A 13146-nucleotide genomic window follows, 5' to 3' on the forward strand; every position below is an offset into this window, starting at 1 on the left:
GACTGAGACTGTAGAAGGAAAAAGACAGTAATGCATTTCCCTCCTGAGCCTGAAAATTATTTGGTATTCCATATACCAAGAATATATAAATTCTTAGACACAGCATTATTAATTAACAGTGTATGGCCTTATATCCACTGAAAGTAATAGTAACATCCTAAGGCATATCAGAGTGTACAAGATTCAGTCTTTAATACAACTGTCTATCCCAAAATAGACAAGGACTATTTTTCCTAGAAAGTACAAAGTCTTTAAACAGCAACGTGTTATACTGTCTCTGCAGACAGCTACAAATACACTCAGTAAAAGCACTACAAAATAACCCTCTAGAGATTTACAGCATGTGATGCACTGACCACAACCCCTGTTTCCCTGCACCTCTCACTGGGGATGAGGTAGAGAATTCAGGAGTGAAGTTAAGCCTAGGAAGAAGAGAGATGTGTGGGGAAGATGGTTTTAAGATTTGGGTTTATTTCTCATTATCCTACTCTGATTTGATTGGCAGTAAATCACAGTAATTTTCCCAAGTCAAGTCTGTTTTGCCAGTAATGGTAACTGTTGAGTGATCTCTCCCTGTCTTTATCCTGAGCCATGAGCCTTTTGCTATATTTTCTCCCTGCCGTGCAGCTGAGGAGAGGAGTGATAGAGTGGCTTTGGTGGGCACCTGGTGTCCAGCCAAAGTCAACCTACCTCATACCTGTAGTGAATGCCTGTGAATGACTGACAGCCTGTTGCATAATCCAGTGAAGTTTACACACTGGCTGAGCACTTGTGAGGTAATTACCTTTTGTGCAGCAAGATGAAGAGCAGTTCTTCGGCTGCGATCAGCTCTATTAACATCGGCTCCAGCCTTCAGCAATGCCTCTGCACAGTCCAGCCTGTCAGCCAATACACAGTACATAAGTGGAGTTCTTCCAAACTGGTCCTCTTTATCCTTCAGCTCAGAGTTTCCTAAAGAAAAGACAAAAAAACCAATAAACAAACAAAAAACCAAGCTCATTTAAAACAGTTAAGTCTATTAGTATCCAACTAAAAGTAGCAGTTTTTAATTAAGAAGATATTATAATATGAGCAGGGTGATCAAAATAATGGAGTATATGATAAACTCAAAGTTACTACTTTCTACCCTGCTTTTACTGAAATTTACAGAACATTTCAAAATATATTTACAAAAAAAAATACATTCAGGAAACATTAGTTTCATAAATACACCTACCACCAGTAACATTCTGCTGTGGGATAATTATGAATTATTTTTAAATAGTTAGAGATCTTGGCTGCGAAGATGAGTTTAAAAAATTATCAACAGCACATAAAATAGTCCTTCTGAAATCTGTAAACACTGTAACTAAAGGAAGCTTTGAAGCCTACTCACAGCAAGATTTATTTTAAAAGCATAAATGTCAATATTACAACAATACTGTTATTTACTTCATGGCGCCTTACAATATGGAAACTACTCAAACACGTCTCAAGCTTTCTTAGGCTGATAAGGTTAGTAATGCAGTATTTAGCTAAATAAGAAGTCTGAGATACTGTTTAAAAAGAATTATCAAAACACTATTCACAGTCAAAAAAAACCCAACAGCAAACAAAACAGTTTCACTATAAAGTCTCATACCCCTATTAAATCACCACATAAAGACTAGCACCTTTCACTTCATGGGTATCAATTACCCTATGCATCCCAGCTCTCCAGATCTCCCATGTAGCAATATTGTCTACAATTACTCAAGGAACACTGAACTTTACAGTAAGTTAGTTTTGCTTTTTAATTATTCCTTTGTCTGCATGATTTTTGATGCTACAAAAAAACTCCAGCAGAGGCATGCTGCTTCTTTACACAGTCTTTGCTCTCTCTCAGCATATTATACTTACCTACATATCCAATAATTGTATTCTTAATTATCATTTCTATTGATTCATCCAGCAGAATAATTAAGCAGATTAACTATGAATCAAGTGGAATATCAAGAACTCAAATTCATTCCTTACCAATCAAGCCTCTTACAAAAAACACTGTTAAGTAGGGCATTGTCAGTTAAAGCAATCGTTTACTTGCTCACTCCACTTCTTAGTTCCTTTAAAACTAGACCGAATACCACGTTAATCACATTACTCATTCTGTTACACTTTCTCTTGCCTTGAAATTCTGATTTCCATTGAGAAAATTCCTTTTGCTCTGCAAAAAGCAGTTTAAGAACATTTCCAAATTCTTCCATAATGCAGATAGAGAAAAATCATTTTTATTCCTCACCTGTGGCCTTGTTTTCTCTGACTGCCACACCTCACCTTGATAATCCACCAGTTTTACAACTAATTTTTATGCCTCTAGCAAATTACTCATAAAAAGAAGTAAAAAGTCTTTTACTGACCTGCCATCTACCTTCCTCAGACACAGGCTGTTTTATGAACACCTTCTTGCTTTTCAATACCCACCCTCACACTGCTGTTTAGCCTGCTCATTTCGCTTTGACCTCCCTAGACCTTTCTTTTGTCAAGTGCCTTTGCATTTGCTTCAGGCTGCAAGCAAGGAGTTGACTCTTCAGATTCTTCATAGGAAGAGTTTTCATTTCAAAGTCCTTCACCATTTTTAAGAGTTCACACCCAACTGGCTGCTGTTGCTAGTTCAGGTATACTTTGGCGAAGAGTTACAAAACCTCACTTAGTAACACTGATTCAGGTCCTACATAGCAGTCAAGAGCAACCCAAGAGCTGGTTCTGTTCTGGGTTCACGGAAATGTCTGTTGCCAGCCTGCTACATATTTCTAACGTTTTAGTTTTAGGATGATATCCTCGATAGACATTCACCCAAAACTTATGACAGTAACCTTCATTACTACTGTTTCCTGTCAATTCATACTCCCCAATCTCCTTTAGCATGTCACGCATACCACCACCTCGTCAGACACACAGGAACAAAATGGACTGTCATTTCTTATTTAGACCTGTAATTGCAACCATTAAGCATTTTTTGGTTTGAGTTATTTTGTGTGTGTGTGTTCAAGCTTGATTATGGCAAGTTTGTTAATCTTAATCAAATCAAATACTTGTTTTCTGCTTTGGCTTTTAAATGTGTATCACCACTTCTCCACCTACAGGCTTCCATAGACATCAGAATACAAAACACAGAAAAAAAGCATCGCCCATATCAATGCCTTCCCTTCCATGGATTTCACATTCTCACCACATGATCAATCACCTTGTTTAAAATACGACAGCCAAGTTTGTCTACGTAATTTTTTTTAGACTTCCACATATGTAGAAAAATACCTACGTTTGTTTTGAATTTCTATGAAACTTCAATCAGTTGGAATAGGATATCATCTTTTCCTACCATATGATTGCATGAATGAAGGTAGAAACCAGCTAGAATTCTATCTTCTGTAGATATACCACTGGGAACTGCATGAAGCATTGTCAGCTTTTCCTCATTTTTTCCTTTAGAAACCTTCTCATAATGAGTGTAACAGCCAAGTCTTGGATTTTTCCAATAAATAAACGACCAAAGTACATTTTTATATCAAAGAAAAATCAAACAATAAAGCAAATCATAGAAAACTATACTTGTAAACTTACTCAGGTGATTTCTGTGCAGGTTTGCAGAAAACCCATGCTAGAATCTGGGCTGAACTCTGCTTAGAATAGGAGAAGGTAAAGTATTGGCTGTATCTTATTCATTATGCTTCACATCAAAACAATTGATAGCAAAAAAGCTTTATTTTATGGAAGCAGTTTTAAACATAACTTTAAAAACTTACAAAAATAACTTGAAATGTTTCTAACGGAGTTAAAAGCTGTGTAAGTTGAAACACCTTTGGATTATTATTTATTTCCATATAACTACATTTTTATGTGAAAAATATGTAATTTTTACTAACATTATTTACATATTTGACACCACTTTAAAATTCTAATTTTTATCAACAGTTTTTGAGACACAAGCTAATGTATTGCCTTTAAGTACTCATTTAAGTTGCAGCTTAATTTCATTATTGAAGACTCTAATTCTTTATTAGCTTATTATTGAAGACCATAAATGTTTATTTCAGCTCAAAGTTACAAGTTGAAATATTTCCTAAGTGCATTAAAAAGCAGTGTATATATAAAAAAAATTATGTCACATGTTTAGTTAATTCCATGCGCATAAGGAAATAATTCCAAATGTAACATTGATTTAAATAGAGGAATCCAAAATTCTTTATTTGCCCTAACTTGTAAAAACTTTTGATAGACTTCCATTACACAGCATTAAAGTTTCATTACAAACTGGATGCAGGTAATTCTTTCCTCTACTAATAGAAAAAAAAGTATTTAAAAAGTAATACATACCTAGTGCGAGGCTGTCAATGTCTTACACCTCAATATTTAAGCTAACAATAACTGCTTTTTCCATTCAGCAGAACACAGCAACACCAAAGGCCATTAAGACCACCCATGCAGCCCAGTGCAGCAATATGCAGACACTGAGCTCCAAAGCCTAATTTCAGGTGCCACTGCTCCCAGCCAACAAGCCAGTTTCCCTAATTAGCTAAGTGTAGTCAGGTGTTCTTCCAATCTTAGTTCAACATGGTAATTTAGATGTCACTAAACCACATTTCACTGCTAAGTGTTAACGTAGCTTCAATAGCATCTTAAATTTGTTGAAGCTGATGGGACTTGCACACCCACATATATTTTTAAAATAAATACATAAACATGCATTTCTTCCAGTAAGACAGACGCACGTAGCTTATGCTTAGATAACATTCATTCTTAAATCAGCAGTACGCAAAATCAGTACCTCTCCCTCAAATTCCAGTTGCCTTTCTGTTACATAATGTTAGAGGATATATATTTAAAAGGTAGAGACTAAAACAAAAAAATGGGTGAGGTCAAGACAAGCAAAAATGGCCTAAAGCTCAAGTGGCAACCCACCTAAGTAGAACAACAGACATCTATTTTCATTTACAGCTCCCAGAAAGTGATGTAGCTGATGACAAAGAGTTTCCATGACTGCAGACAGTCTGAGTGAAAAATGAGCAAGACCTTAAAAACCTGATGCCAGTAATTTGCCTGAAGCTCCTGCACTGGTTTTTAAGGTAAAGAAACTATCTTCAGCTAGTGCTAGGTTTCTTCTTGTTATTATTCCTTTTGCTTACAAGATTCTAAGGCCCTTAGAATGGTTAAAAGTCCCGTGGACATTTCCCTAAAAGGGCGTCTCTGCCCTCAGGCTAAGACAAGGACCAGGAGCTACTGTTTCACCATCAGGTGCTAAGAGGGGGACTAAGCTGATGAGATTCACTAATCACAACACTTTGTGGACTTTACAGCTGCAGTACATTATTTTCTGGAATCAAGTAAGCACAGGTAGCCTTTGAAACATTCACATATTAGTGTACCTAAAATATGCTTTGGCAAAAATAAATTCTCTTCACACATCTGTCTAAGAAAGGAAGTTTGATCCCTCCCCTTTCAGGATCAACATCCTCACACCACCAGAGTATGAATTCCATAAGCTTGTTGCCAATTGAGGCCGTGAACACCACAGAATCAAGTGGCTCTCTTCCAGAATTTAACTCTCGTATCCATACCTCATCACTTCCCCACAGTCTAGGCAAGCAGTCCTATCAGACTCTTGACATTTCTATGCATTTTTCAAACCAGAAAAAGGAGAAGAGGCAGCAGGAGGATGTGAATCCTGCTTAATTATTAAGCGACAGACCATCTCTTGTCGCTTCCAAGAATCTTGCCTTCTGCAATATCTGATTTGAGCTTTATTCAACCTCCCACAATGCAAAACAGGGAAGAGAGAAGCAGAGAGGTGACTCAAACAAAAACATGCAACTGCATATTTGTAACCCAGATTTTAGTCAACATTTACAGCGAAACATCACATCACAGATTTAGAAGCATTTGTATGCAAGCAATGCATAATAAGGGGTTTAGAATTGGACTGAACAGACACTTCAGTATAATGACTATTATAAACATAATTGTGTTCCTATAAACAATTAAAACAATTAGATGCATCTTCCCAAAACTCTGCATAAAAGTGTTAAACGCAAAATGATCCTCCAAACACAAAATTAACTTTTGCTCCTATTTTGCCCAGGATTAAAATCATGCAGATGGGTTTTAACACTGAAGAACTGTTAATTAAAGGCAAGTTCAGTGTTGTATAAAACACAGGAAAGAAAAAAACCTGTCACCATCCCCCAAAGCCTGAGAACACACAACTGTAAAACAATGTGATACAGTACTAGACAACTCATGCAATGCAAATAGCTCACATTGGTTAGAACACTGGCCATACAATTAACACTTGGCATGTACTGTACCTCATGCCCATAGGCAGTTTAGAAAGCCCTGTAACGAAGCATTGGCAGTGGTTAACATACAGAGACACTTTGTACTACAGTCCCCTTTCTCTAAATAAATTTTCTGTTTACCTTTGACTCTGTCTGTGCCTTTCTGGCAAAGGATGTCAAAAGGAACACAGTGTCCAGAGCACACCATACTATCTCAAACACCTGTTTCTTTAAAATCCATCCATCCTCATAACTATATGCAAATACAATGTGTATGTTTGTATACAGTCACACAGACTCCACCAAGATAGAGATGGGAAAAGGTATAATCACCAAAGAGGTTATAGGGGCTGCTCTAATGGAGCTTTTAGCCAGCCTCTATGCCCCTCCTATGTTAATAACTGAATAGGGAGTCATAGAATCATAGAATGTAAAGGGTTTGAAATGGTACTTGAAGATCACCTAGTCCCAACCCTGCCTGCCATGGGCAGGGACACCTCCCACTAGATTAGGTTGCTCAAAGCCTTATCCTATCTAGCCTTGAATGCTGCCAGGGCTGGGACATCCACAACCTCCATGGGCAACCTGTGCCAGTGTCTCACCGTTCTCACAGTAAAAAATTTCTTCCTAACATCTAACCTAAATTTCCCCTCTTTCAATTTATACCCATTACTCCTTGTCCTATCACTACAGTTTCTGATGGAGTGTCCCTCTCCAGCTTCCCTGTAGGCCTTTCATACACTGGAAGGTTGCTATGAGGTCTCCAAGCAACCTTTTCTTCTCCAGGCTGAACAGCCCCAACTCCCTCAGCCTGTCTTCATAGAGGAGATGCTCCAGTCCTCTTAGCCTCGTGGCCTCCTCTGGACTTGCTCCAACAGTTCCGTGTCCTTCTTATGCTGGGGACACCAGAACTGCACGCAGTACTCCAGGTGGGGTCTCATGAGAGCAGAGTAGAGGTGGAGAATCACCTCCTTTGACCTGCTGGCCACACTCCTTTTGATGCAGCCCAGGATATGATTAGTTTTCTGGGCTGCAAGCGCATACTACTGGCTCATGGTGAGTTTTTCATCAACTGTCACCCCCAAGTCCTTCTCTGCAGGACTGCTCTCAATCACTTCTTTGACCAGCCTACAGGTGTGCCTGGGATTGCTGTGACCCAAGTGTAGGACGTTGCACTTCGCTTTATTGAACTTCATGAGGTTTGCATTTGCCCACCTCTCCAGCCTGTCAAGGCCCCTCTGGATGGCACATCCCTTCCCTCCAGCGTATGACTGCCCCACACAGCTTGGTGTTGTCAGTGAACTTGCTGAGGGTGCACTCAATCCCACTGTCCATGTTGCCAACAAAGATGTTGAATATACTGGCCCCTGCACTGTCCCCTGAGGGACACCTCTCACCACTGGCCTCCACCTGAACAATGAGCCACTGACCACAACTCTTCATTTGTGACCGTCCAGCCAGTCCTTTATCCACTGAATGGTCCACCCATCAAATCCATGTCTCTCCAATTTAGAGACACGGATGTCATGAGGACTGTGTCAAATGCCTTACATAAGTCCAGGTAGTCAATGTCAGCTGCTCTACCCCTATCCACCAGTGCTGTGGTCCTGTCATAGAAGGGCCACAGATTTGTCAGGCATGGTTTACCCTTTGTAAAGCCACGTTGGCTGTTACCAATCACCTCTTTGTTTTCCACGTGCTTTAGCACAGTCTCTAGGAGAATCTGCTCCGTGATCTTGCCTGACACAGAGGTGAGATTGACTGGTCTGTAGTTTCCCAGAAAGCACAAGAGAAAAGTGATAATGAATTTAGGGGTTAAAAAAGCCCTCCCTAAAAGAAGGAGAAAGTCAGGCTTTACATTGTTGCATATACGACTGCCTACATAAGCAAAACTGCAAAGCTTGGCTGTGTTAGGAAAATGTTGTTAGACAACTCAGCACGTACAGCACACGTAATGCTGAAGTACTGTCCTGAATTAGCTGCTGCTGCTAAGTGCAGTCATGAAATTCGGTGAATAGCACCAATTGCTCAATTTGCTTCTGGCATCAGCTTATACTTTCAACAGTGCCTGGTAAACAGCTAAAAATATTACTCTGATGCATTCTTCTTCTGCTAGGCAATGCTTGCTCTTTTTTTTTTTTTTTGGTCCTGTCCTGGCAAAAGTAAGGTCTGTGTCATATCCTGCTAAAACATAGCAAAGCAGAGAGGCCAAATTTTGCTATTATAGTGAAGGCTGCAAGGATTGTTCAGTTTTCTCTGCAATGCAAAAGTAACACACAGCATTTTTATTGTATTGCTTCATGATCATCATTAAAAGAAAAGTAATTTCCTTATCTGGTTCTTATGGCTGTTTTGTGGGGTATTTGACAACACGGAAATACTTTTTCCTTTGTGTTTTCAAAAATACATCTTTTGGCTGTGAGTTTAACAAAAATACACTGAAGTTAGCAAAACACTCTTTGTTGCTTCTGATTGTTAGCAAGGGTTTGAAAGCTCAGGCTCTTTTTCTCCACCTCCACAGGCAGGCAGAAGGTTTTTTTAGAAACCCCAGTATTTAAAGCTACTTTGTAGTTGCATCCCACAGATTTCTAGAAGCATCTCCATATCAACTGCTCATCTGCTGTTTATAAAATGTTCTACAAAAGAGCAAACATAGCATAAAATGCAAATGGTATACATTTGAGCCACCATATGACAAACTGAAGACCCAACAAAAAAATACTTGTTTTAACCAGTGGAGCCTGGTCCAACAGGTCCAACATAAAGTCAGTTTCCTCAATTCTGTTCCTGTCTAAGTCAAAACACTTCTAATCATCTTTTGCGAAAATGAGATACACTTTTTAAAGAAGAACCATCTACTGCTATCTATACAGCTTAGACAACAGATCTTCATAGCTTACTATCACGCCTTCAACAGAGATCAGCAGTAGATACATAAAGAAACTTGACTGTTGGTTTAATGTAATTACCATTAAATTCTTTACAGTCATTAAACTCATTTAATGGCATAAATACAGTTTCAATTTCTTGTTTTCCCACAGTCCTTCACCCCAGCAAGCTCCAGGAACAGGATTTTCAAAAAAAAGGCTGAGCAAATAAAACATCAGAATTATCAGGCAACACAGGATTTTCAAAAAAAAGGCAAATAAAACATCAGAATTATCAGGCAGAATTGTATTTAATCAGAAACTCTGAAAAATCAAAATCTTCACCTATTGTATGGCAGCCTTCCAAACACATGCAAGACTGTTTTTGGAAGACAGATATATACTGCTTTTGAAAACTATTAACTTGGAATGTCATACCATTCCTGGACAGAGAGGGAAGGCAAAATCCTATGCTTTCTAATGGATGGGAATTTTTTTTTACTTCAGCTTCAATAGGACCAGACTCTCTCTTTACCTTTAACTTATCCACAGAAACATGGGCAGTGTATCAGAATCAAAGTAACAAAGAGGACTGGCTCATTTTATTCACAAATACTATACAGTGATGAGACTTCATTAACTATAATAAATTATCTGTAAAAACAGGTTCATCAAACTTCCCACAAAAGCAACTCCAAAAATAAGGATTTACAGCCAAAATATTTCAGTGCAAAGCACTTCTCCAGAATTTCTGACTCCCTGAAAAAGCAGTCCTGAATATCTCTTCTGGTTGTACCACTTACCAACTTTCTATTTTACTTCACACAGAATTATCAGTCAGAGGCAACAGGCAATAAAAAGTAAGAAAAATCAGTCATATTTTCAGGGCTACATTTATTCTAGAAATACACATAATCAAGAAATTAAAACATACCTTAAAGGTCCAAGCTGTAAGTCAAAACCAAAACCCTTCGGTTCTAAAGTAATCCAATGAAAACATTTACCTGCTATTAGCTTTTGGAGGGTACTCTTATCTCCATTAACAGCAGCAGCATGCACTTGGGATGCTAAGGAGGAACCACTGAAGAGGCAGTTTGCTGAAATATTCATACTCTTTCAAGATATTACCGTAGGTCAGATCTGCACCACCAACATTTTTTGTAGGAATTCAGTTCTAGGAAAAAAATCCAACACAACAATAAACCAGAATTAATTTTATAATTATGCTAAAGAGAATCAACTATTCTCTTCAAAACAGAATGAACATGCTTTTTTTTCTGTGGATTAAATCTACTTCTAGCCAAAAATCACCAGAAAAAAAGACTACATTAAAAAGATAGGCATATATATTATAGTTTAATTGCCTTCAACAAAAATTTCAGTCCATAAGCTCTTCAAAAGCCTGTAAATAGGGTAATGTTTATCTGCAAACCTGACAGACTGTTCTTCAGAGTGCTGCCATGCATGTTTCAAGTCAGTAACTACTGAAGCTTGCTATCAAGTATCAACTTGTTATAATTCTGCAGTATAGAGTCACAGAATATTCAGAGTTGGAAGGGACACACAAAGATCATCAAGTCCAACTCCTTAACCTGACAGGACAGTCCCAAGAACCACATCATGTGACTCAGAGCATTGTCCAAATGCTTCTTGAACTCCTTCTGGCTTGGTACCATGACCACTTCCCTGGGGAGCTGTTCCAGTGCCCAAACACCCCCTGGGTGAAAATCCTTGTCCTAACACCTAACCTAAACCTACCCTGACACAGCTTCATGCTGTTCCCCTAGTCCTATCACTGGTTGCCAGAGAGATCAGTGCCTGCTTCTCTGCCTCCCCTCGTGAGGACGTTGTAGACTGCTATGAGATCTCCCCTCAGCCCCCCCTTCTCCCAGCTGAACAAACCAAGTGACCTCAGCCACTCCTCGTACAGCTTCCCCTCAAGGCCCTTCACCATCTTCACAGCCCTCCTTTGGATGCTCTGATAGGTTTACATCCTTATATTGTAGTGCCCAAAGCTGCCCACAGGGCTCAAGGTGAGGCAGCACCAGCACAGAGCAGACTGGGACAATCACCTCCCTCACCTGACTGGCAATACTGTGTCTGATGCACCACAGGACACGATGGCCCTCCTGGCTCTTGGGGAACAATGCTGACTCATATTCAACTTGCCAATGACCCCCAGGTTCCTTTCTATGGCACTGCTCTCCAGCCTCTCATCCCCCACCCTGTACGTACTTCTAGGGTTGCCCTGTCCCAGGTGCAGAATTTGCCACTTGTCTTTGTTAAACTTGTATGGCTGGTGATTGCTCAGCCCTCTGACTTGCCTAGGTCTCTCTGCAGGGCCTCTCTCCCTTCAAGAGGATCAACAGCTCCTCCCAATTTAGTATTGGCAAACTTGCTTAGTATTCCTTCAAGTCCTGGTCTAAGTCATTTATGAAGATATTGAAGAGCACTGAACATCAGATGAAGCCCTGCAGAACCCACGAGTGACTGGTCACCAGCCTGACGTAATTCCATTCACCATAACCCTTTGTGCCCAACCCATGAGACAGTGGCCGTCACAGGACATGTTTATCCAGCTGTGTGCCAGACACTGTGTCCTGAAGGGTACTGTGAGAGACACTAGTGAAAGCTTTGCTGAAATCCAAAAAGACTGCATCAACTGGCTTCCCTCGGTCCACTTGGTGGATTACCCTGCTGTAAAAGGAAATAAAGTTTGACAAGCAGGACGTTCCCCTGTGAATCTGTGCTGGCTGTGACCAATGACTGTGCTGTCCTTCAGGTGTTTTTCAATAACTCCCACAATAATCTTCTCCATAATTTTACCAGTCACTGAAATGAGACTAACAGGCCTGTAGCTTCCAGGGTTATCCCTCTTGTCGTTCTCGAAAATTAGGACAACATTAGCCAGTGTCCAATCAACTGGGACTTCTCCAGATTCCTAAGAACATTCAAAAAAATCATTGAGAGGGGCCTTGTGATGACATTAGGCAGCTCTTCGAGTATTCTCAGATCAATCCCATCAGGCCCCATAGACTTATATGGATCTAGCTGGAGCAGCAGATCTCAGGTTGACCGGGAATTTATTATCCTCCAGCTTAGGGCACTGGGACCCCCTTGGCCTACCAACAGTGTTGAATATCAAAGTAAGGAAAGCATTAAACATCTCTGCCTTGCCCAGGTACCTGTTTGTGAGGTGACCATCCTCACCCTGTAACAGGCCAGTGTAATTTCTCCACTGCCTTTTGCTATTAACCTGTTTAAAAAACCTCCTTTGTTGTCCCCCACATTTCTGCCTGGCTTCAACTCCAATTGAGCTTTGGCTGCAGAATTTTTCTCCCTGCAGTAGCAAGCAGCATCTCTGTATTTCTCCCATGTCACCTGACCTTGCTTCCACTGGGCATAATTTCTTTTTTTGTCTTAGTTCCAAGAGAAGATCCCTGCTTAGCCACATCGGCCTTCTTCCTTGTCTGCTTGACTTCTAACATTTTGGAATTGCCTGTTCTTTTGCCTTTAGAAAATGGTGCTTAAAAAGCGACCAGCACTGATGGACTCTGGCACCTTCAAAAGCATTTTCCCAGGGGACCTTACTAACTAGTTCCTCCATTTTCTTTACATTTTACTTTTCCACAAACAAATAAATGAAAATATAAGATATCCAAGGGCAGCAGTATAAAATTCAGCAAATACCAAAGAACCTAGTAACACACCAGAAGCACTCCGGGTACATCAACAACAGTTTTACATAAAACTGACTGTACACAGAAGAGAATTAATGAAGAAAGATGTTTATAATTTCCAGATGAAAAGAACAGCCACATCTGCATAAAGTACCAGCAATTACACAGGTGAGAGAAACAACCCATTATCTCTACAGCAGCTCTCAATGCAGTATCATTACTCCATTGAAAGAGCTAATTCTGCATCAGAGAAGTTCTGAAATATTAGGAGGAACTATAAAAGGAAAATACATAACATCCCCTAAATAT

General features: G+C 39.7%; 1 protein-coding gene across 1 annotated transcript in view; it reads right to left on the minus strand.

Moving 5' to 3' along the window:
- The window catches only part of INVS (inversin), a 97703-nt gene extending 87436 nt beyond the window's left edge, over window positions 1-10267 (minus strand). Inside the window, exons 1-2 of the mRNA XM_009078294.1 lie at window positions 10162-10267; window positions 785-951 (exon numbers count right to left, since the gene is read on the minus strand). Of these exons, the coding sequence (XP_009076542.1) occupies window positions 785-951; window positions 10162-10267 (273 nt within the window). The remainder of the gene's footprint in view (window positions 1-784; window positions 952-10161) is intronic.
- Between the last annotated feature and the right edge of the window lie 2879 nt (window positions 10268-13146).

The sequence above is a fragment of the Acanthisitta chloris genome, unplaced genomic scaffold (assembly GCF_000695815.1).
Source record: "Acanthisitta chloris isolate BGI_N310 unplaced genomic scaffold, ASM69581v1 scaffold5027, whole genome shotgun sequence".
NCBI classification, from domain to species: domain Eukaryota; kingdom Metazoa; phylum Chordata; class Aves; order Passeriformes; family Acanthisittidae; genus Acanthisitta; species Acanthisitta chloris.